Source organism: Danaus plexippus (genome assembly GCF_018135715.1).
Source record: "Danaus plexippus chromosome 3 unlocalized genomic scaffold, MEX_DaPlex mxdp_34, whole genome shotgun sequence".
Lineage (NCBI taxonomy): Eukaryota > Metazoa > Arthropoda > Insecta > Lepidoptera > Nymphalidae > Danaus > Danaus plexippus.
This window is the reverse complement of record NW_026869846.1, coordinates 1,284,048-1,311,331: the sequence shown is the minus strand read 5'-3', so window position 1 is coordinate 1,311,331 and position 27,284 is coordinate 1,284,048. Positions and strand designations below refer to the sequence as shown.

Here is a 27,284-nt window from a genome sequence, read left to right as displayed (position 1 = left end):
AATATAATAAAAGTCAAATAATAAATAAATATGTTTTTATTACGCCTTCCATGACTTACAATACATATATCACTTTTTCTTTTATAACCTTACTTTTTACATTATTGAAAAGGTATTTTTGTCTTACAAACTAAAACTTAGAAAGATTAATAACTATCAAATAAAAACATTGCAATAAGACTAGTTTAAACATATTATTGAGGGTAGAAACGAAAGTAAAACAAAAAAAAAATCTCATTCTACCTTCACAGTTGAGACTGATCCCTCAACAGGAGACTTCAGACGGGCATGCGAGCTTTTTCTATGATAATTTTTATATTTTATAACATTGTCTGATTCGAATCAATCGATTTTAAGTAAATATATGACGAAAACTATTTTTTTAATTGTCTATTTAAAGAAGTAGAACGACCAATCACCCTAGCATAAAATATAATGATAAATTCAGTTCCACTCCGTGACATGTTTTATATAAGGGATGTAAAATATCAACTGAGTTTTATCAAATCACACAACTCTGAACTCAGCTACACACTCTTAAAAACTACATATATTGGTCCCGATATACTCTGTACACGATACTATTAGATTCGAAGCATATAATGAGTTTATGTATCAATGTGTATTTTATTTTTGATGATGTCGATCGCCTTTGAACTGATTGTTTTTTTCATATGTCATTCTACCTTAGTTTCTAAACATTGTCAAGTTGTTTTAAATATAATAATGAAAAATAACCGAGATTTTTCTAAACATCATAACAAAGTTGAAACTTAGTCAATCTGTATATAATTCTAGTTAAATTCCTAGTTCCTTAAGATTCCGTCGAGCGTTAGTCGGATTGGATAATTTTTTTTTTAGAAACTAATGAACGATAATCCGAGTAATTCTATACAAAACAAAAATCATTCTGGCAACACTGAAATCCCGTATGTCATCTGTCAGTTCCGTGTTTCTGTCAATGTGAGTGAATACGGACGATTCAGTCGGGTTCCTGGTGGGAGCAGTGTGGGACGGGGGACGGGGAGGACTTGTAGGCTCGTGGGAAGAGAGAGGAGTATGATGGAGGGGGCTCGTACTCGGGGGGCGAAGGCGCCGGCTCGAACAGCTGCTGAGAGGACGCCGTGACCGTGACCGTCGGTGACAGGTCGATGCAAGAGGCCGGTATGTTGATAGGAGTGTCTGAAGGCTTGGAACGCTTGCAGCAACATTCTGGAACATACAAGAGATTATTTATATGATATGAGATTTAAATTACATTGCAAAAATATTAAATAAAGACATTATTGACACGTTAACCGGATTATATAATTAACGGATGTATTTATGGAAGTTGACAATTTCTCTCAGTTTACATAACACCCTACTCTGAGCTCTGCGCTAACCATTAGGCAATTCTCAAATTGCTAGTTCTTGACATAGACAGATGAGATGAAACCTCTTAGCATTCAATGGATTCACCGTGCGGGTGCCGGGTCCATCGTGTTGCAGGGAGAGGAGCTACAACAGTGCCTGATACTTGCGACCCAGGTGTAGGTTTAAGGGGCTCCCATCTAAGACGCGTTAAACGCTCACCTCCACCGTCCTAGCACCTCTCTATACCCAACCAAATTTGGAAAGAACCTACTAGGGCTGCCTTCGAGGTACGTTCCAAGAATGAATTGATATTAGTTCTGGACAGGCCCAAGTCTTTTGATAGGTTGTAGAGAAATTTCGCCGTTATACCTCTCGCTCCCACTTCTACCGCGTACAAATCCACGACGAACCTATTTCTAGTGAGTTCGTTAGTGAGCTCGTAATATTTATTGACCTTGATGGCATGGTCTTTGGGGATGTTGGTTTCCCAAGGAACCGTAAGCTCTATTATCACATCGTGCTTTAAAATTCGCGAATACATAAATATGTCTGGTCTGGAGGCCGACGCACAAATATCCCCTGGGTTAATATTGGTTTCTCACTGGAAATCAGTGTGGAACCATCGAATAACATCCTTACCCCAATATATATCTAGTGAGTATTGTTCAAGGGTCTACACATTCTAAACGCAATTCTAAGTTACTATGAATGATTACTTCAACTCACCCCAAGCAAGACAGAACATGAGTATGGTAGCGCAGACCAACATTCCCACCACGAGGTAGCTCCAGGGTCCATAAGGCTTCAGGGCCGCTGCAAACTCCATAAACGCATTCTGTTTTTGCTCCCCCTCCGTTATCTTCACTGGAAGATTATTTATAATTTAGATGATATTATAGTTTCAACTTTTCCAAACCATTATTGATATTCAATAAATTTTTATACTATTGTTTGTATGAAAAATATTTTTTTTTTATAACCAGATCCTTAGGTTATCTTATTCTGATCTGATTGTTTATGAATTTTTCTAAGAACTAACTCTATAGTATTCACCATATTTGTTATAAATATGAATAGTATGAAGATTACTAACTTATATTAACAGAAAATAAATATATTTAGACAAGACTCAAACAGATCAAATAATTTTTAACATTATGTCTTTATATTCTATTTAAAAAAAACTCCTTATAGCAAAAACAGCTCCATATCAACATAGTCTTACTTATAACCGACGGCTTGGTCACACCATCTGGCTGGTCCAAACCCAGGAACTCCTGGTTCCTGGCCGCGAACCGTCTCAACATCTCCAGCAGTGGAGAGTCCCTGCGATGTGAACATGCACTGCCATCTTCGTCTTCACCGCCCGGACAGTGCTTCACACCATCGCACACCAAGGATGATGATATACAGAGACTTGTGACGCCGCACACGAACTGAGATTCATTGTTACATACAGAACCTGAAACATTAATATATAATATAAAGATATTATATTCTTTATACGGACCAATCCTATGAAACCTTCGGCCATGAAGCGGCATGAGGGGATTTATTGGGTTTCATTGACTTTCATTTGACAGCCGCAGCTTGAAGGTTCTGTAGTAGATCCTATTACTATATGGACTGGTAACTGGTGTTTGTAACAAATTATACTATTTTTTAAGATACCGAAATTCTTTTGTCGATGCTACGAGAACAAGAACTTATGTTCAATATAAACATTGCTATTTATAATTATATTAAATAAAGTTATGGACGCAACAGATAAATTTATCGGGTAGGTAGAAGTATAGGCCGTAAAAATCGTGTATGTATCCAGCCTTACCACTATTAACAGCGGTGACAACCAGCCTTAGTTTCTCCGTGTGGTGGTTGGTGGTTGTGGGAGGTGTCCATACTAGCTTTATCTTTGGTGGCAGCAATTTGGTTCCAGCCTTCGCGGCCACAGCCGCTGCGTTTCCTCCGCACAGGGACAAACGCCATATCGGTGTCTTGGTGTCGCTTATATACTGAAATATCAACGAATATTGGCATAACATCGCATATACAGAGAACAATCAATCACAACCTATCGCAAACACCATTCAGTTCAGACCCGTCCGTAATGAATGACTATTTGTTCAATAAAAATGAAACTTGTTTGTTATTACCTGTATAAATAATGCCTGAGTAATTTATACGCAAATATCTAGCCGACAAAGGCTATTTTACTTAGCGCACCGTTGTTGACATTCCGAAATATTATAAATACTGTGGATTATTCTAGAATTCATAAAGAGCGTTTCACCGAAAATACATGGCAAACACCGAGGAAACAGGTTTTTGGGCGTAGTGGCTGTTTAATATATATACGTGATACGTCCGATGTAGAAGGATCCAGAGACTGTTTGACACCATTTGACCTCGCGCTCATGAAACTCAATTAGTCCGTACGATTGCAGTATCAATTGTCTTCTATGGGCAAATTTTCCATTCGTAAATCTGTTTGCGCACTAGTTTTGAGGGGCTTGCGTCATAGAACCAGAAGATATTGTAAAAAGGGCTAACAACTTGCTGTGGAAGAGTTCCCCAAAGTTAAATTAGACCTGTTTTAACGAACAGTCCCTCTGTTATGTGGAGCTACATGTGATGTCTAGATTGCGTAATGTTTCATTCATGTAATGTTTTATTAGTTCAGGTGCTAATAAGGCTTCATTCATTTAACGAAGACGTTACTTACTCAATTAATTAGCTGATGCTTCTGTATAATATAATAACAAATTGGAATGTCTATATATATATATATAAATAAACATATGCTCCGTGTGTTTAACATCGAGTAATAAGAATAAGATAGGACTACACTAAAAATAACCTTGATGTTTTAATGAGCTATACAGGATGTTTAGTTTTTGTATTGTGTGCTTATAATAAAAGTAAAATTATATTATTAAAACATACTGTATACTCACAACGAGTAGTTTACAAGAGTCCGTGTTATTTGCGACTGAGATGCGAGTGTTGTCGTCGACTGCGTCCTGGGCCGGGGCGCTGCGGCCGCTCCACTTGCGAGCGCCCGGACCCTCGTACTGACTCCACTCCCAATCAGACAGAGATTCCTGGAGAAAATTATATAAGGCGTTGAGTATATCGAGTATAGGAAGAATTTTAAGAAGTCAATAATGATAATCCCGTCCCAGCATGTAAGATAGTATTTACAATTTTTATGTTCCGCTCCTGTTAACATCAAATATGTCAGTAATCCTAGTCTTTTACAATAAGAAAAAACATAGGTACAAATAGTGTGATATATACATTTATAAACATTCATATAGTGGGGCGAGCTTAGAAACGAACACGATACCAGAAAGACATACTGGTATAGCTAAATAACGATGGTTTATTATGAAAAGAAGAATTCTTCTGTCCCTTTAAATTTGGCAGCGGCCTCCAAACACTCAGAGACGTATATATACCGGTTTTAATTTGATTAAAACATACATTCTTAGATAAAAATTGCGTCTCAATTCGACGATAGTTTTTCAGGTAGATGCCTTATCAGTGTGCCAGCAATAATTTATCCCTTATCGTCTATCAAGAAGGTCTTACGTTAATGACGTTAAATTTATAGCAAAAATTTACAGACGATTAAAAATATACAAGTTTATATGTAAAATTAACATCGTTAATCAACACGTCGTTTCAGGTTAATTTACGCAAGTTGCAATTTTATTGCATACACAGATATCGTAAGCGTTGAACATTAATTAAGTGTTTCTATCAATAAATTACGATCTATACGTTTTTTTATATATAAATATAAAAATAAAATAGCGTTCGTCCGTTTTAAATTATATATTAATACGTATATAATCGATATTAAAGTTGGAATTTCATAGCAGTGTAAATAATTAAGACATCACCCTGTATTTACTGATATTATACACACATATATATATATATATATATATATATATATATATTAAACAATTATTCTAATTTTTTTTTCTCTTCCCAATAGACGTACTGCAGTACGAAATTTGTATGAAAAAAAATCATGGTAGTCACGTAGATGATAATTTAAACTTAAGGAATCATAATTTCAAATTTATTCATGTAACTAACAATGTATAGCAAAAAAAAAAAATAACCTAAGTTGCGGAGGCTGTTTGCATAGTCATATGGCACGACTCGTCTATTTGAAGGTATACATGAGCTTTGAATATTCATCTTAAGTACGATGTATGAATTACAAATCAAACTCCTTAAAGAGTTAACGTCAAATAAATCGAGCATTATTTTAGTTTGTAATTCGTAACACGTTAACAATAACAGAAGCACAATCAACAGAGTTAAGAGTCCAGTCACCGGAGTGTGTCGCATATAAAATATATAATCGAAAGGAATTGTATTAAAATGAGAATATTTCAATACGATCCTCACACACAGGACCTTCGGTATAACTGGCATCGTTAGAACATATAGAGATAAAAAATTTTTTCTTAATTGTAGTGTTTGAATAAAGTGAAGGATAATTTTAAATTACTTTTAATGCTTCTTTAGTTTTATTACAACCTTACCAGGAACCTACATCGTCAAACTAAATACGGATCGTTTACAGTTTCTGATTCATGAGACATCGCATATCCTAGAGTTAGAGCAGATTATCGTTTTATTCCTGTTTGTCTCCGATATATATACATATCGTACGAAATAGCTACACTATTTTCATGAAACTATGATAAGGTGATAGAAGAATCTGTATATCAAGGAGTGACTTGAACTCTCGTCAGACATATTCGAGATCGATTAAAATAACCTATAACTTTGCAGTTTTACAGTTAGGTACTGTTAGTTACTTTCTTTGTCCTAAGTAAAATCAAGCACATATGATATTTATAAATATATACATATATATATGTCTCAAACAGTTTTCTTACAAAAAAATATCGTCAGGTAATATATCAAGAACATTAAATACGTAATAACATAAGTTATATCTTAGGTATATAGGTGTGAAAGTTCTGTAACGAACTGCCGATCCGCTGAACAATGGCGTTACGAACAATGCGATCTTAATTGCTCTGTTTTAACGTCCACGATTGCATCACTTCAGCTACGTTACACAAACGTCATAACACAGATGTTTAACACGACCGATAAGAAAGTATTATTACACTTATTTTGGGGGCGAGGACGCGGGATTTTATTATACTCTAACTAGTTTGCATAGTCTAACTTAATACAGATAGTTTGCTGTTTTTTCTGTTGTTGTCATGGATAGATATAAACAAGGCATGTGAATGAAAAACTGTAAAACTGTCGGTGTTAAGTATATTATTGCAATATTGTACAAAGATTATGATAACTGTTTTTATACACCAGTCAGCACTAATATTTAAAGTTTATAGAAATATTACGAAAATTTTGTATCGTTTCGTTTGGTTTGGAAAAAAATATAATAATTTTAATAGATCAATATATATATAATACGGGAAAGTCAAAAAAAAACATTGTATGTCGCGGATAAACGTTATATTCTAGATACTTTCGCTTAATTGTCCTTACTAACACGTATTTTTCTTCATAATTTCCGTCCGTATACTCTCGTACTTATGATATCATTAAGTAATCAAAGCTGCCTCGTATCAATACATATTATATTGCTTCGTGACATGTTATACTTCCTAACATTAAAGTATCCGAGTGTTTCTTTACGTTTATTGGTTTAACTAGCATCGCCTTCAATCTGACCTCGCCTTACGAACTTATTAACTAGCTTAGATATAAGCAACAGATCAGTTAAGTTATTCCGTCGTTAAGCCTCAAACGAAAATATTTTATTTTTATATTATTAAAAATTAATTGAATGACTGTCTTTGCTTTTGGAGACGGAACCATCATTGGCTTGGATTATCTCTTCTTTAGTCTGCTCGTCAAACACAAGGCTAACTCAATCAGAAGCTAACCTTGTTGAATCACGTGCGCTAAAAGATACCAACTAATATTAAATTTAATTCTTTTTAATTCTCTAATTTAAATCCTCGACTCTGTATTTAAAGTGTTTGATAATATAGCAAATATAATGTTTAATTTACAAGCTACTTAGAAACGGGTTATAATTATGCGAAATCTATTGATCTGGTTTACAAACAGAGTCGCGTGTAACGCTTAGTTATGCTGTGTTAGCGAGGGCATAACAAAAGAAGTGGGTATTACGTCATTCGGACGAAAACATCTAATGTTTTCTTGATTTTACAGTAATTATGTTAAAAATTGTATATTGCTGTATCTCATATATTATGAATGGTAGTATTTATATAATGTGTGTGTTTGATACAATGAGGGTCGTGTATTGTGAACTCATTTAATAATTTGTAACTATAAATTATAACTATGTGTAATGTTATATAAAAAATTCGTTAGTTTTCATTTAAATGAAACTAATATTTTAGGTTTACTAAGCGCATTTCATTATTCTTTAAAAACTACATACTCCCGACGTTTCTCGATCACGGATAAAATCTCGTCTATCTAGTAACCAAAGATTCGGGAGTATTAAGTTATAAAAAAAAAAATACACGTAGTAATCCGAGTTTATTCGTTTAATTATAATTATATGTGTTGTGTTACATTTCACTGGAATCTGTAGGGCTTCGAGACGCCAGCTCTAACGCAAAGATTTTCAAGGTTTCCCGATACAATAAAATAATATAAAATAATAAAAATTATGTTTGTATGTTGAACAAATTTACCATTGTCTGCCTATGATGGTTATGGCAATCGAACTGTCCAAAGTACAAAATATTGTTCTATTCGCCTCTTGGTTCGCTTTAATTACAGCAATAGGTATCTAAACATCTAAATAAGATTTTCAGCATTGTACCTATACTTAATTTTGAATAACATATTGTTTGCGTTCCATAAAAAGAAATAATAAATTTATTTGATAAGGTCAAAGATCCTTAAAGTTATTAGAAATTTAAAAAGCGTTCAAACGTCCCGTTTGTAAGTAACCAACGCGCACTTATAGTTAGGCACATAGATGTCCACTTTTACTTTCATCTCGTATCAATGATTGCCTCGTCAACAATTCATTGAACGCTGCACGCTGCTGATGAACGTTGATTGTTGCCAAGTGCTTGTTCATAAAATAGCTCCAGCACTTAATGATTGGTAATAATTCTAGAACTGTCCACAGCCTCAGACCAGTATCTAACTAGTCTAGTACTCTAGAACATTCTGTGACTCTAAAACTTGGACCGTTCCTCACACCGTTTATAAATCAATGCTTTATTCTTATGCATACCTAAATGTTCCTCTAATTCGTTTTAAAATATAATATATTATTATTAAAATAATCTAAAAATATTTTTCTTAGAAAAGGTTTCTTTAATCTACGCTGTTTCCTACTAAAGCGAGCGATTAATATATCCTTAGAGGCCTTTCGAGAATGAAAAAGTAAAATATATGGCAATTCAGTGTAATTCTGGTACAACCAATAAATCATATTTTGCAACAAGAAGTCTGACGAGTTTATTATTTGGGGAAGGTTTGTGAGCTGGTTGTGTAACCTTAGTCCAGACCAGGTACGTGTATCATTGTGAAAGGCTCCCTTGGCACACTTCATCAGAAATGTCCTTACAGCTGTATTAATTCATGTTCACATAACATTATAGATTTGATTTTTTTTCTCATAAAAGTTGCTTGTGATCGCAGATGTTTAAGTGAATTCTAACATTTCTTATCAAAGGATTACAACGATGTTAAATATGTTAACGTCGATTATTTAGTTCGTTTGTCCCAATAAATAAATCAACGCGCTAGGAAATATGCAAGCCATGTAAAATAAATGGGTTTGTTACTTTAAAATTTCCTTATACACGTCTTTGGACAAGATAATTTTAAAGTATTCTATGTACACTTGAGTAGAGGTTAATATTCTATATATATAATTTAGATTTTAGAGCAATATAAAAGTAGATGAATCTTAATACTATTCTCTTTATTTGTATAAAAAATTTTGATGATAACCAACAAGTCAATTTTTCGGGCAAACTTGCATTAATATACAGAATTTGTATTAGATATTCTTTAAAGGAATAAAACACTAGATTGATTAGAATAAAATTAATTATATACAAATATTACAAGTTACAAAAAAAGATAATATTATTTTGATCTGAAATATTAATGATCGCCAAATTATGAATGTTTGAAGTGTGAAGTGATGATTGGTTTAAACAGTAAACAGTAGAAAAGGCGCCAAACGAACGACTTTCTTAAATTGAAATCCGCAAGTTTGATGCAAAAAGTTCTAAATACCTAAGGTTTTTGCTTTTCAATTAAACCGCATTCGTAACCGGTTTGTTTTCTCTGACAGGAGGTAGAGCCTCCGGCTAAAAATAGCCTCGGAGGCACACGGGGGACACGTGACAGAAAACACACGGGCTTGGAAACGAGGAAACAGTATTTATATAGGAATCGAAATATTACCGTTTATATATAAAATAATTATTCTCTTAGAAAAGCACAGTCATTTATAGATACAGCTTAGTCATTAATGTTTTCTATTTTCGATCAATTAAAGCGTCGTAAAGTTTCCTTCATTAAGTCACAAGTATCATTATAAAACCTAATCAATATTTGCCTAACGATTGCCTAGGAACGGAAGAAACTACTTTCTGTTGTACATACCTACTGTATAAAACAACGACAATGTAAAATGTTATTTTTGTATCATGTATGTAGGAAGCGTGGCTTGCTGAATACGAATTATGTACAGACAAACGGCGAAACTCAATAAATATAAAGGAGGAATCATTATAATACACAAGTGAAACATTTTTTCGGTACACGTATAAGTAAACCAAATACATCGAAACCGGTTCACCTTGGACATATAAAATCACACGTAAAGGTTTAATTGCTGCGCATAATCAGTGACGAACAAACACGCCCTCTTCTCGAAGGTGAATAATCACATCACAAGCAAATGCCACGTAGTTTGTAATAAATGGAAGCGTATACAAAGACCTCTATCATCAGAGATCAACTCATGGCTTTCAGGAGTTAAGGAATACTAGATCCTGTTATTATTTTAAGCTCATGGAGATCACCTCGCTATGTTAATCTACAACACAAGAAAAATATTTTAGATCTACCCTTAATAAATTCACATTCTGAGGATTGTACGTATAAATACATTGATCATAAACTTAGTAAGTGGTATATAACAAAGCGAACCATTCCGATTACAGCGTTCTTTCGACTATTATCGTTTGTCTAAAGAAAACCTTATTACAGCGTTATATAAATTATTAATCATTATTGAACACAATCAGACATTTATCCTTGTAGCAGGTAGATGAGCGTTTTTTAATATCCCTCGTTTCATAAGAATTATCGACGCACGCAAATGTGATGATGTATTAAACATAGTTCAAGTATATTTATACTTAGGAAAACATTCTATCCAGGAAATTATATTATTCGTACTAGCCTGATTAGTGTCTACCAAAAAAAGTATTTGTATGAAATACACGTGGGCCCGATCTAAATGATTACAGTCGGATAGATGTAAGAGTATTTTTTAATTAAAAAATAATAATCTTATGCCTACAGTTATCTATGAATCATGAATTAATTTTACGGTCGGTTTACAATATATGAACTAGTCAAGGGGAGTCACTAAAATTTAATCTGATCTTCGAATACGGCGAAGACTATGTTTTGCCTTTTTCTCTTGTATATCATTCTTCTAAATCAGAACTGAATATTCCTTACAACTTGCATTCTCAGTGTAAGAGTATCACTTTGCTCTACAATCTACATGTACGTGTATATCTGAGTATGAGGTTCCTTTGTACTATTGAGTCAACAGCTATAACTGGTCCCGTCGCACGTAATAAGCCTACGCACCGGCCGTACGGTCAATATACGATAAACCAACCATATTATAAAGTCAAGTTTATCTTAACAATATTAACGACGATTGATACATTTGAATTTGTATCCTGTTTGAGCAGCTCCGACTGGATGGAATGTGATCAAGCCACAGACACTTTACATACAAGATTATTAATGCGGAATTATGTTTTGATATTTTTGCACGATGATTTCACAATAACAAAGACGGAATAATTTTTTTATATATAAATATACTAAACACGTATTGGTGAATATGTGTGGAACAACACTTATTTATATTTTAAGTTATACACAAGGTGCATATATGAATGTATGACTTGTCCGAAACAATTAAGTGATGTTGAAATTAAATAGGAATTAATTTAAACCTCTCATATCTATTACTTCAATTAATTATATTAAATCGATTAACTTGAAATCAATTAACTCGAAACAAAGAAATCGCATGTTATTTTTCCTTTAAATTAATTATAGCCACTAGCTAACATCAATCAGTCCTTGTAGTATATTCACTTTAATTTTAATTTTCATAACGTAAAACATATCCCTCTCCCTACTGAATTTTTCACACATATTATGCCCTTTTATTGTGCACGGAATTATCTTCATTAATTGCTTAGAAGATAGAGAACTTAAAGCGTAATATCCGATAACTTAAATAACGTCTCATGATCCGAATCATTCGTCTCTGTACTGTATCAGTATGCCTGTATCTGTGTCATGAATGTCATGTCAGTGCGGGTGAAAGTATATCAATGAAAACAATTTCACTGTGTTTGTTTGCGTTAAATCATTGTTGAAAACCTGGTTTTTATTCCATATTCGATCTCTATGAGAGGTAAACCATCAATGTTCTTAATACTAAAGGCGTTTTTAATTATGTTATAGTTAAATCTGTTAAGTTCTTGAACATCTGGTGGTATCTACATACGGAACGGTAGGTTATTGAACGAGAAGGGGAACGCTCAGTACAGTGTGATAACGCAAACCTGTGTTAAGCGTATAGAACAATGAGTGACGTGAAGAAAACACAACTTTCAATCAAAATTGAAATAAGTTTAACTAATATAATGAAAATGTACTGATGTTAGATTAGGTTAGATTTCTTATTAAATTTAAAACTGTGAGACACGTGTTACAAACGATTAATGATAGATCTCTCAAACATTTTATCAACTACTGTTCTCTTTAAATAACCCTTTCTCAAACATACGAACAATGTCACTGAACTCTTGTTTGTATTAAGATAATAATTAGTTTTGGACTGTTTAAGAATAACAACACAAAAATATATATAAAAATGTTTGGATGCCTTCGTTTTATTGTCAACTAAATATTATAATGAACATTGAACAATAAGTATTTTAATGCCCAGAAGACATTAAAATTCACCCGACATTTTGCAAATACCTTTCTATCTATGATAATGCGATTATATATCGAAAACAATTTTCAAATTCATGTGCAAATATGTTAGTTAGTGGCCATTGTTTGAAACCATACCACAAATGTTTCCACGAAGTAGGGCATTTTATCTGTCGACTGAAAACGTCTATATTATATGGACAAATATTAAGGTTACAAAATGTGTTTACCCAGATGTGTGAATTGAATTCGAGACATCGTATAGGATATAAAAAAAAAATACCTTTAAAAATAGACATGTTAACATTTAAAAACAATTTAAGATAATTGCGTTGTTGTTCCTTGCTTCTGTGTTACATCAATCAGTGTCTGTCGTTATATAATTACCTGTAATTAACCGGCCTTATATAAGACAAATCATCGACGTATCACGAGGAACTCGCTTTATCACTAACCTTATCTTTATGCAATTTGACAAATCGCTTCAGACATCGTCGCGTCATCGCATGTTCCGATATATTACGTACAATTAGTATCTATGATTGAATGTAAAATTAATTATATTGAACTATTGATTTTTTGAAAAAACGCGAATACAACCAGTGTACCTGTCCGCCTGGCACGAGTCCGCTTAGTCAAATATACATAGATACGGTTCTAACACTGGTCATTAATATATAACGAACGACGAAACTGTCAGTCTTAACGCTGAATATGCAAACTCATTCTAATGCTTTGGCCTTGTTATTTGTGTTGATTTTGCGTTTACAATTCAGTCACTTATGTACAATATTCGTTGAATATTAGTGGTTGCTTTGTGAGATTTGAAGGAAAAAATGTAAAAAAAATTATGCCAATACAAATTCCGCACAGCTTTCGAGTCCGAGCAAGCTGCTGGCGCCGTGTTTAAGGACCGCGACCACATCTTATAATCACATTATGTAGCAATGAATTGGGCGCGGCCTGAATATTTGATATACATATAGTTCTTCGCGGGCACGATTAGAATTGTAAGAGTTCCTAATACACAACCGGTTTCGCAACCTTTGCGTAACTATTCCAATTAGGTATCGACGCGAAAGACGAGTAAAGCATTTATTGAGGAAATTCTGTAATATATGAATATTTTAAAAAAATCAATATAATTTACACAAAAGTACTTATTTGTGTTAAAATTTTTTTGAACGGAAATGAAGGACCAACCTAGATGTTATAAATAGAACATTGAAATGTATTTTGTCAGCGAATACAGCCTTCGCCTGTTAATTCTTCCGCTATGAAGTCAAACTGTTAAATCTCAAATAAAATAACACAAATAATGCACAAAAAAAAACCAACAGTAAATGCACACAAAGGATTTCGCACGAAAATGTCATCATCAGGTTGAATTTTAAGGTCGCCGACGATTCTCACAGCTCATCGGTAATCGCGAAACAGAAACATAGCAAATTGCTTCACCGAAACGCTTTGCGCAAACGTACGCTACTTATCACTCATGTATTTAATAAACATATTGCATTTATACACCCAGTTTATACATATTTTAATATATTATTTAGTAGACGTAAGATCATTATGTATTATTTAAAACGAATATTGAGAAATAAATGTTATTGGCATGTATATACTTAAGTAGAGGACGATCTTTAGAACACTTCCAACCTTTTCGGACATCAAACATCCTGTAGCCAAAATTAAAAGGACATATGGATTAAGGCAGAAAGATGTATGGACGTGATAGTTTATACGGGGACGGTGTGAACCCAAAGCAAAAACAACGCAGCTATCACCAAAAACCATAGCTAATCTCCTAAACTTAGTACCATATAAAATATGTTTTATTTCTAGTCTTGCTTCGCGAAACATTCACTTTTTGCTGCCTTAAATGATTCACGTAGTAAAATGTATTCTCTTATTCCACATTAAGGTCCATATTGATTTGTCGGGGGAGGAGAAATGTGTACGTGTATTAATGAGCGTGCACCGTTAGCTGCGGTATTGAGAGCTATTTTTGGACCTCAGAAACCTGTAAGACGAGTATCTTCGGAGTATCCCGATCTCATGACTTCTGATAAAACTATCCAGCTCATGGCAGTGAACTAACGTTTTGTAACAGACTATAATCCATATCATAATCAGAGATGTTACGAAGATTATGCAACGTGGCAAATATTAATTAATGTCCCAAGACAATAAACCTGCCCCGATATTATGAGACGTAAAAAGTGAATATCAAGATAATTTAATAAACCAGCATAAAACAGCAATTATGTAAAATGGACAATTAAATTTTATGACAAAATTGTACATTATACGCATCATATAAAGTTTTATTCAGTTATGTAAGCGACTTATGTATATGTTAATTTTCTCACCGTCAGCGTTGTTTCTGTCCATATAAAAGATAATTTATTTTTCCTTGTAATCCTGGTTGTATTGTTTTTTTATAACTTTTTATAAATTCCCACTGCCATTTTTAAACAATATTAGATCTTGGAAGTGATCCATATTCAATTCAAGTGTTTATGAGTGTTAGTTTCTTATGTATTGTAGGTAAATTATAGTTTTCCTGTTATTAAAATGATTACCAATAAATCATAAATATTCACCTAGGATTTTAGTATTATTTTGTATCAAATTAATATAACATAAATAGTGCATTTTTTTTTTGAAATCAAGTAAGGTTATATAAAAATTACACAGAATATATAAATTAATGGTTTGCGAAATCTTAATTAAGCCAATATTATATTTATTTTGTAGAGACGCCAAGCCATTTGAAATTTACTAATATTATTTTTAACCTCCGACACAAAAGAGGGGTGTTCTAACTTTGACTTCCATGTCTGTCTTTGTATAACTGTTTGTGAGATCGTAGATCTGAAACGAAAAAGGTTTTCATGCTGTCAAGAAAAAGGTTTTGTTGCGGTTTATTCGCTTTGAAAATCAGCTGCTTTGTGCAGTTACTCAGTCAGGTTTCGTCTAACTTAGCTAGCATCAGCGATGTAAGTATTAGCTCTTTTCCAAAATAATGCAAGCCATTTTTTTGTAAGCCAGCTCACGAATGCGCAAGAGTTTTCTTAATTTTATTAAAATAGAGTTTCATTATTACCTGGCTTATTCAAATCCCAAATCTTAAAACCTGAACATGTTCAAAAGTTGAAAGCAAAGTACATAGAACAATGCTTGTCAGTTGTAGCAGACTGTTACAAAAGCAACCTAATTATTCAGTATTTCTACAAACAATATAATTGTTAAGTGCACTGTAAACAAAGCCGTAGCGTAATAGTTATAGATCAACTTAATATCCCGTCACATAGTTTGTGCGACCTTGCATTGTTGACTGTTATAAAATACAAGACAAACTTCGCTGGCACCTCCCTCGTCTGAAAGCCGATACTTCGTTGAGACGCGTTATCGTTTGTTGAAGGTGTCTATGAAGACCCGCGCGTGGTTAATTGGCTTTTCATTCACATTTAACAAAAAAGTTTGTGTTATCTTCATTAAATGTTTGTTTAAACAAATTACTTATATATATAGAACATGTATTTATTATATCTAATTATGAAACTCAATTACATTACTTTTAATGTAAGCAACGAACAAAAATAATAAAGGAAAGTTACATAGATTGATGTAATCGACGTTACGTTCTAAGTCCTGTCTCTTTTAAGGCTTCACAAGTCAATAGCCTAATCAAAGTGTCTATATACACGTAACTGTGATGTGATATATGAAAAAATTCCTGTATCAATTATGAGCTGAAAATATTCCCAATAACACAATACAGGACGCCAAGTTAACGGAGTCTCTGTTGGAACTGGTGAACAAACGATTCAATCAGATACTGTATGTAATTGGAAATTGCAAGGCTTCCCAGTAGTTTCTCCTTTTTTCTCTGTCTGTGATTGGCACATAATACAATCATCAAAGAAAATGAAGATTGCACGGTACGTAACAATTCGATACAAGTAAAAATTTCATACCACCCACTTCTTCTGGAGATAGTTGTATGTTGAAGAATTCTTCTATAGAGACGAACAGGTGAATAAATAATATATATAAGAAAAAGAGGCATTAGTAGCAACCACACTATAATATGTAATTATCAACCAAAAATTTAAGCGAACAAACTAATGCCTGCCTTGACTCTAGGAAAAAAATTATGATATCAGTGGCGTAATATATCTTAAAGTATTTAGTAATTTGTTTCACTTATAAAGTTATTTATTAAAATCTTTAAAGAGCACCAAAGTATAATATTATTAGGTAGTTCCGAATTATTACAATTTCCTTCGTTTTACTCCCATCTTCAAGCCAATAGAATCATTACGAAGTATTCTACGGAGTCTCCTTAGTGCCTCAGTGCAATGATCCCCAAGGATAGGTGTTGCTAGCAATGAGGAAGCAACTGACTTTTGAACCCGCAATAAACTTCATTACAAATGAATTGGTTCAATTAATAACAAGGGCATTTATAAACTAGATTGGAAGGAGACGATATAAGGAATCATTTAGAGACGAAAACGTAACTAAATATATTATTTTTGTTAAAAACGTCATTGGCATTTTATGTTCTATGTAAGTTATATAATTATCCGCTCAATTACTAGTCAAATTAGTTGAGATACGATCACATTGAAGCCATTCCTTCGTATGACACAAAAATATAGATATCTTTGGGCTGTCTCAAAATCTAAGAAATGATTGTAAGGAAAACTAAAACAATGATAAAATTACATTAATTTAATATCTATAGTGATATTTTTTTGCTAAGATTTCCATGGCTAAATAGATTTCATTTCAACATCCACGTGGTTTGTTTTAAAACAAGATTTATCGTATTTCTCGAAACACGACGATAAGCCTTATACGGTTAGAACCAGTATTAGTCACGATAGTTAAATTCACTAGGCTAGTTTCTAACTATATTTAGCATTGGACACGACTGGACATGTCGTTCATTGAGTACTTAGGATGTGTTTGTTTATTAAGAAATAATATTACAATGAAGACGAAAAAAGGAATTTTTACTAAAATAAAATGCTCTGTCACCCAAATGGCGATAGTCAGTTTCAACATTGAAGACGTTTGTGCTACTAAATTTTACTTCGCACTTCAAACATATAAATGAAGTATAAATGAAGTAACAACAGCAGTCAAAGACTCTTTACACTATTCTGCACTTTTTTATGTTTCAGGTAATAGATAGAGACGAAACTTGTCAGCATTCCCTGGATTACCCGTGCGGGCGCCGAGACAACCACGATGTAATAATTCTGAATGACGATCTTCTATACTGGTGGGAGTCAAGTTCACTAACAAGAATTTCCCTCAAATGTGCAATACCAAAAAGTTATTTTACCACTGATATGTTAAAAATTTAATAGCTAGAATAATGAGAACATGCCACCTAATAAAACTAACATTAGACAGGAGCTGTCCCATTCATCAAACGTTGAGTAACTGTCCTCTATTCTCGTTAAATTCGTCACATAAACTAATTTATTACAAATATATTAAATGTAACAGTCAAGTGACCGCAACAATGACGACGTTCGTAATTATTGTTTGATAATTCATTCCAAGGTCTCATAAGAACTTAACAGGTAAAGAATATTATCTTTAAAAACGACACTCTTTTATATTGATCTAAATTGTCTCTTTAATCAATGATAATTCAATGAATGATCAGCTTACCTCCCTTTTATAACAAAATATTTACTCGCAGGAACAGTTGTATGACCTTAAATGTTCAACATATGTTAAAACACAATGAATAGCACATGTTTCATGAAACTTTCCTTACTGCAATCAATCCACAGCTTTGTTTCATTTAAATATACTATTTAGTATTGATTTATGCTATTAAAAGTATTTAACCTACAGAGATCATAACACACGGCGTGTTAGTATGTAATTCTATTTTTATATCGAGACATTAAGAACATTGAACACCTTTTATCTTGGGGTAACTGGGCTACGGTTCAGACGGCTCTGGTCGTATCGGTGACAGTTTAATGGCCTCTCGTCTGACCAGAAGACATCAACCCTAAGAATGTTTGTGTCACGTTTTATCTGACTGTCGCCCTGCCCTTGGTAACAGCTGATACTGTTTTGACTCCTGACTATTGTAATCTTTTTTCTTATTTATATGCACAACATATTCCAGATATATAAATAACATTTTATATTAATATTTGTCATATAAATATGTTTAGTGCGTCTTATTTACAGTGTTTGAAGTATAATAACTATTAAGAAAGATAAGATTAAAATTGCGATATATTAGAGAGAAGTACACTCATACTGTTTAAGATAATCGTTTGCTTGAAGTGCAATTGTTTATTAAGAAATATTTATAAATCATAACTATTATTTACTTCACATTTAACTAAGCATAGTTAACTTGTAATTGTTACTCCTGTTACTATGTAAAATAACAGTCGGTTGTTATCCTGACGAATTGAAAGAAAAAAATACATTAGCCGTGAATTAAAAAAAAATCACAAAGATTTATATGGAACTAATTAGGTGTGATTGTTTTTTAATTTCTTTTAAATACTAAAACACATTCAATCATAGCTTCGTAAATTAAACAATATATATGTGGTTAAGGTAAAATAATATTTTAAGTAATTATATAAGAATTCCTCTCAGCTCCTGCTTATAGATGTCGAAAATAATAACTAAACAAACACATCGCCTTGTGGAGCGCCGTCAGATAGTGTGCTGTCTACGTTTGGACATAACGGCTTCATTATCTGACATCACGAAATGTACCAATTGCTGCAATGACTCTAATGTGATCTGAATATAAAATTATGTTATATTTGCAACACTTGAACTACTCGATCGACTGCTATACCTCATAGCTATTTGTCGTATTGTGTATTTTATGTGACTTCCTTGTTACGAACAAGTTTCGTCCGCAAATGCTTTATGCAAATAAACGTTGTGAAACAAACGATTTACTGACATTTTGCGGGCACGGTTGTTGTCTGCAAAGATTTTTCTTTAAGCGTACACAATGAATTTTGCTAAGAAACTTTCTGCTTTTTATAATAACAGTGTAGTTTCTTAAAATATAAGTATACGTGCAGTAAGATAAAAATGTTGTGACGTATGGACTCGCTAATTGTTTACGAGACTCGCTCAGTCACGGCTCGCAGCTACTGAGTAAACAGATGACTTTGTACATAACATTTGCTAAACAAATAAACCCAGATGAACATCACATATTTAATATTTGTTATTAAGAAGAGATAAGACGGGAAAATTATGTTATAGGACCGGCACAGTCGATCTGTTATCTATACTAATAAATATAATTTGAGCATCATCATCATCATCAGCCTATCGGAGCCCACTGCTAAGCAAAGGCCTCTTCTCACATGAAGACGGTTAGAGAATTAATCACCACGCTTGCTCAAACCGGATTGGCGATTTCAATCTTATAATTTGAAATTATAAGTCCAGGTTTCCTCGTGATGTTTTCATTCACCGTCTGTCAGTGGTGTCTAAATACTCTTAGAAAGTACATATGACTCGAAAAGATCACATTGGTACTTTCCAGGTTTCGAACCCGCGCCCTCGCGTATGAGAGGCGGGCTTGTAACTTCCAGGCCACCACGACAACTAATGAATATAATTTAAGCATCTGTTCATAACTTCAAATTAACAGCTTTTTAAGAATATTTAGTTTTTATTAACATATCCTACATTGAAAATATTTTTTATAATATTTCGGTGTGTTTATAATATGCGGGATATTTATAGTTAGCTGACAAACTCGCAGACAACAGCTATTTTGATATTATAATTATCGATGATTATTATTATTTTTATTACACCTTCAATTAAACAAGAACTCCTTCACGGTTTAACAAAAATTTAGTTTAGTTATAAGTTGTATAAATAGAGATGTATGATACGTGGATTATTAAGTTATACGTTATAATATAAAGAAATATTATCGTTACAATTGCGGCTCATAAAAAAAAGACACAGGTGCAGTCTGACTCACGCACGATGGGTCCCGCACGAGTGAGAATAGTTGTTTTGTATAGGTTCATTCTGTTATAACATATCATGTACAACTTGTATTGTTATACAATTTATATAATCATGTGACATACGACAACAGATTTATTTGCTCTTAAATAACAATACTAAACATAGTTATTTTTACAAAAGCCAATATGCATGAGATCACCGAGCATTGTCTAACGAAAATAGAAATTGCTCGAAGGACACGACGTCCTACTTGGAGAAACTGCTTATAAGGGAAGATATTTTCCTTATAATGGATTGAATAATTAGTCCAATTAGATTCCAGCAAAGTATGAAAGGTATGTTCTTTTTTTTTGCGAACTAATTTGCTGAATTTATTACAAACATATAAAAAAATATAAAGGCGTATATTTATCGGTTAAACATAAATCTAATCATAGTGAAAATGTGTCTATTAAAAATGATATCAGGATTTTAAATGTCACAACAAAAACCATTCCAATATGATCAATGCTTTATTTAAATATGAAACGAACAAAAATAATTTTACTGGGACGTTCTGAGCAATTACTTATAGCGATACCTAAACTCATGTCCCCCAAAACAGGACAAAACATGTCCCCAAAATAAAAACAGATCATGAAACCTACCTTGACATCAATAAGCCGGACGGTAAAGGCAGCTGCGTCCGGTGCGTTCAGCTTCAGCTGGCAAGGGCCGCTGGTTGTAGCTGCTTGTGGTCGCAGTAAGGTCAGCGCCAGCGCCGCGCCTGCGCCGACGTTGCTACCCACCTCCACTTCCTTGGTGCGCCCACATAGCAGGCTGGAGGCATAACCTGCAGATAATAATAATGCATATCACAGTCCATTAATACAGAATATACGGAAATTTCATGGCGCAATAACAGCTAATATGATCAGGAAGGTAATTTGATCAACCTGTCTTCTAAGTGTATAGAGCTAAATGAGGTCGTTGGACGTAGTTTGCGGTCAATAGCAAATATATATTAATTTTTAATTATCTAAGTAATTATAATACAATTTGTAGAACAAAACACAGGAATCTACGTCTATGGTATTTTTAAAATACTTTTCGTCAATCTCAACTATCAGGTTTTAAACAAACGCCATTTTTATTTGAATGATCGTACCAAGAAGGTCGAGCATCCGCAACTATTTCTACAAACTTGATTTGAACTTGATCTGTTCAAAGGTTTCTCATCGCATGAGTCATTAGGCATATGAACATGTATTCAGAGCGGTTACTGGTATATTTATATATATATATATATATTTTAAGAAATTTACAAAATTTACAGCATCCTTGGAACGGTTACCCTGTATTTACCTCCAACAGTATATTTACCACTAAGTTAATAATGAGCTAGGTATTCTATTTATAGCCTAGCTTTACGTAAGCTGCTGAACACGTTCTTAGTTAACAGAAAGTTGCTCGCAGCGCGGTATGACGCCATCGATATGAGCGCCTCGGCCGCGTCCTTTAAGATAATTTTCATTTCGTTAACAATTTCTTTTCTATTTCTTCATTGTTCAAGATTTTTAACGTCTGTTTTATTCAAATTTAGTTCATAATCCCAGACGACAGTTATGTGTATGTTAAATATATGAATATAACAACAGGTCGGCTCAAAGCATAGCGAATGATAGCCGGGAGAATATCCTCCGTCCCACTTAAACACTAACAGACGTCTATCTCGTGAAAGAAGTACATCCATCATGCAACGCGTGCATTGGTGTCGTGATCTGAATATGATTATTATATCAATGTTTACATCCAAGCAACCATAAGATGCCTCATAGACCAATAAACTTTGGCTATAGTGATTCATTGACTTTATCAGCGAAACACTAGTTTTAATAACAGCTATCGGTCCTACATTCGTCACTGTAACGACATTTCAAATCGAACGTGTATAATATTCACAGTATTTCTTATATGAGGAAATAATAAAGCTATTTATAATGAAGCTAATATAAAAATAAACATATTTTATATACCTATGATGTGAAAACAAATCGTCTACATTTTACGATACCATCGTCGTCAGCGAGATGTCATTAAGAGATACAGAGCCAATAATAGTTTGAATATCTATGTAATTATAGTATGACTTATGTATTATTTTTATCTAGTATTCAATAAAATTTGAACACGTGTCGCGGAGTAACAGCCTGATGGAATTATATACATATACATGAACGTGTAATAAATCACATCTTTAATAAATTCGTCTCCATCACAATAGAAGATTTTCATTGTTGTGGCATCAGATTCGTACACAGAATACAATATTTATATCAAAAACAATGTATTAGAACGCTTTTAAGCCGTAAAACGTTAATAAAACGTACTGTATTTATAGTTTTTCACTGACAACCGAAAATAACCGGTCGCTGTTTATCGTTGGCCTGCTTCAAATCGTCTGAAATTTTTCATTTGATTTTATATATATATATATATTTTTTATAGTATGCGTTATGTTAATGATGGTACAGCAAAGCGTTTAATGATTTATTTTTAAATCTTTATGAACACGTGCTCATTATGTGCATGTTGAATGCTGATTTACTAATAAGTATGCCTCGATAGCTCTTCCATTAAGTGGCTTAATCGTATAAATCATATCAGGAATAACAAGTGTTTTGAAAATAGTAAAGTAATTTTAATAATACATCTTATTAATATATATAATTGTGTTTATATGCAGATATAATTATTGCGCATCCGTGTCCAAGTGTGTCAAACAACGGTGGTATAGAACTAACTGGCCTGGCTCTTGAGAACTTCAGTATGGGAAATAATACGTCCCAGATATCTGTTGGCTAGAAAATGGCAATGCTACGATAATGACAGGGCTAGTAAAAACAAAGTATTTGGATCACATACTTTAATTCATATATTTAGAACGTGAGTTCTGCTGTTAGAATTAATTTGTATTCTTAAAAATTATATGTAAGCGTTCGGTTAGAATTGTACAAATAAAAGAACTTTTGACATAGAAATGTTAATTGGTTATGTGAACAAACTGGCCGTCACCATGGAGGTAATGCTTGGACAACAAGCTATGAGACAAAAATATAGTAAGTACCCACTGTACCGATCATTAAAACGATTCTTCTCAATAATCAGCTTTTATAATATGAAGAATTACAGACGTCAAGTTCTTAATAGCAACATATAATACGATTTGCGCTCGTCATCAACCGGAACTAATCACACATTACCTCTTCTACTTCAGTCGAATATATGACTTATATATATACATAAATACAAGTCATGTCCATACGTCAATTAGCGTATATACCAAAAAAAAAACTTAAGCAAACTCACACACGATTAACGTATAAGAGTACAAATAATGATAGTTCCATTACAATGTATGCCTGTCTTCGCCGCTCGACCCTGGATACATCCACGTTGGAAGTACATCAGATACAAAGCGGTCAATACACCAATTAGCGACAAATGTGCGTCTCAAAAATAGCATTGTAAACAAACGAGTTGGCAAGAGAAAGTTGAAATCGTTTCAAATCTTCGTACTATAAAATAATCTTTAATATATATAAAAAAAAAATAATTAAATTTTAATAATCTGTACGCAATAATGTAGTTTTTGTTAAGATTCAGTCACAAGTACAAGTAGGTATAAAATAGTTATTAGGAAATGTTCTTTTCGTGATATTAGAAGGTTATATTCATTAAATTCCTGTATATAAATTAATTTATGTATTTAAACAAACCGCAATACATGAATGACTCACTACTATCCACAACATTACCTTCCTTTTAAACCGACTACAGAGAAGGAGGTTCTCAATTCGTCTGAATTTTTTTTTCTCATATTCCCCCAACATATTTGATATTTTCAAACGCACCTACTTGGATCATTTCATATTTTAATAATGGTACGTCATATGAACACACCAAAGTACTTTCTCTTGTAGTCACAGGGTTTTTTTTTACTTTCCGATCACGAATCCATTACGGATTACTTCTGATTCGACTTAAGAGAAAGTTTAAAGGATAAATATGAAATTTGACGAAGAGAAACATATATATATATTTATAAATATTCAGCTTCTTCTATAATAAAGACATTGTGCGATATATTTTTCATAGCGATGACAAATCCCTTCGTAATTTTTAACAGAAACGAAAATTATATTTTCAATTTAATATGAATTCTGTTACAAGACGGAGCATTCTATTTCAAGGCGATCAATTCATCCTTGTTGTTTTACTATTTACTTAATTGATTTAGACATTTTTTTTTACAAAAACATCGATAAAGAAAAATATTATAGCACTAGAATAGTATGTACAGACTAATTGGATCTTACTTCATTTGACATTGTAAGTTATTAATCTGATTGGATTCACATATTTCGGAGACTAGTGGTTCAAAATGAAACAAATATTTGTGCTCTTATATAAAATCTTTCATACTTTATAACATAGAGCTGCGACTGACGCTGAAGTGGTATATAACAGAAATTCAGACGAACTGATAACCTCCTCCTTTTTTGAAGTCGGGTGAAACAGCGCGGGATAACTAGTTTATGTATGAAAAATATAAAAGTAGCTAACTCGAATCAATAGCGTATGAGGTTTTTGTTAGTTAAAAAACACAGTTTACGTTTGAAGGTTGTTTTTTACAACAAAAAATATGTATCTATTATTATGGAACATTTTGCATTTAATCACTGAGTATACACACAAAATACTAAACATTTGTGTTTACTTGTCAGACATTCTGTGTCCAAAATGACGTCTTATCGGGCCTTACGTTTCATCAGAATGTGCTTAGCCTATCGAAGGACGAAGAAGGAAGCGGTGGTAAAAAATAACTATATTAAGCGAATGTTTACGGAAATTGAATTTTATCCATAAATAACATGAAGTTTCCATTACACCGTCCCTTAATGGCTGCTATGACAAATGACATAGACTTAATAGTTAATACCCTCTGTCAAAAATGTATGAATATTGGATTTATTTTACAAACTTAGTTCGGAGTTGTCCACGCCAGATGACGTCACGGTCGCGTGAACATGACATTTAATTCTCACTTGGACTTTTTTGTCGTTCCACGTTTTTTAACATTCATTCACCCGGACTTTAATTTTATGATGTACCATATTATTTCGAGATATTTCGACACATGTAGTAATATTACCAAAGCATCGGAAAGCAAATGTCTGACATACAAATTCATTATTCAAAACGTGGGTATTTCGACACTTCTCATTGTCTTTGAAAACGATGACCAATTGCTTTTTAGTTAGCAACAATCACTTCACTCCGGGACAACCCCTTCGGAGACTTCAAAGCGTGCCGTTTGTTGTCATACGTAACGATAATATTACAAATGGACTTTCCTAATACATAACCTTATCTATGAATGCTACGATAAGGTGTTTGTCTATACAGTTGTTGTCTATACAACAACTTTATCGTAACATTTATAGTATTGTATTAGAAAATACAGAAATTAAGTTACATAAAAATTGAGGAATAAAATCTTTTATTAGCAATAATTTAAACAAATATAACTTTTATTTGTAATTGCAATATAGTTGTTATTCGAGAAACGTCCTCATACATTCGTGAAATATTATTTAGTTAATAAGTAAGTGCTATTACAATCTAGCTTTATTTATAATACAACTTAAGTGTTGCATAAATATTACAATAAAGAAAAAAGAATGAACAGATAAAATTTATAGCTAAAAAATTTAAATAATAACTCGTAAAATTAACAAAGTATGAAGGTAACGAAGAAAATTAACACAAAAGACAGATTAAAAATATTAATAGTATTACTATTATATCTTTAAATTTAACGGAATCTAGAATACATTAAAGTTATTAATTGGAAATACGGCTACTAGATTCTTATATTGTGCCTTCAAGGTAAAATATATGTGTACATTGTTCAACTAAAATGAAATAGAATATTTGATCAATATGAGGGTTAATAATTTAAAGAGCTCCATAGTTAATGATAGTTTGATTCTGTAACTTAATGTGTTGTAATTTAAAATTACGACATCTATTAAATTTGAAAAAAATATAATTTATTTGATGGCCATTTAGTGTATTACGTATTTATTATAATATCGTTAATAAGTTTGACCCAAAAACTGTATTTATATAACAATAAAATCCGTTTAAGTTGTTAGTAGGTAGATTCTTAAAAAGTATCCGTTACGTTACTTACCAAATTGAAAGGTTTGAAGTGAAATTAATGAAAACACTAAGAAACCGGTCAACATGTTTTAAAGAGTACCGAATTATGCACTTTCAAAATATAAACATTTAAATTCAAAAAGGTTTGCATTGTGCAGTCGATAATGAGAAAAAAATAGTAACAGTAACTTTTTAACACTTCACTAGTTATTTAAACACTGACCACTAAATAAATACTGTTAATTTTTAAGCACAGTATAAAAATAACAGTTATACTTCGAATACCGTATAACTCTGGTTACGATATCTGGAATCGTATGGAATCATTTTCGCGCCAAAACGATACACGTCTATTCGCCTCGACGCGGCAAAGCGGACGGCGAAGGCGCGATGCCAGAATGCCGGCGGATATTAATTCCATGTAGCGT

At 32.8% G+C, this 27,284-nt stretch overlaps 1 protein-coding gene across 1 annotated transcript; it reads right to left on the bottom strand.

The window, feature by feature from the left end:
• Positions 1-20: 20 nt before the first annotated feature.
• LOC116779250 (uncharacterized) lies at positions 21-27,252 on the bottom strand. The gene is made up of 7 exons (XM_032673486.2): positions 26,888-27,252; positions 21,297-21,481; positions 4,311-4,457; positions 3,185-3,368; positions 2,582-2,818; positions 2,083-2,220; positions 21-1,212 (listed from the first exon to the last, which is right to left on the bottom strand). Exons 1-7 carry the CDS (start codon positions 26,940-26,942, stop codon positions 983-985), a joined length of 1,176 nt encoding a protein of 391 aa, XP_032529377.1. The 5' UTR covers positions 26,943-27,252; the 3' UTR covers positions 21-982.
• Positions 27,253-27,284: the final 32 nt, after the last annotated feature.

Excerpts from the sequence above, each read along its gene's own strand:
- LOC116779250 (XM_032673486.2), bottom strand. The coding sequence starts at position 26,942 with ATGTTGACCGGTTTCTTAGTGTTTTCATTAATTTCACTTCAAACCTTT. Across the intron at positions 21,482-26,887 it reads ACTTCAAACCTTTCAATTTG|GTTATGCCTCCAGCCTGCTA; the intron begins GTAAGTAACGTA and ends TATTATCTGCAG. Across the intron at positions 1,213-2,082 it reads CATGTTCTGTCTTGCTTGGG|AATGTTGCTGCAAGCGTTCC; the intron begins GTGAGTTGAAGT and ends TGTATGTTCCAG.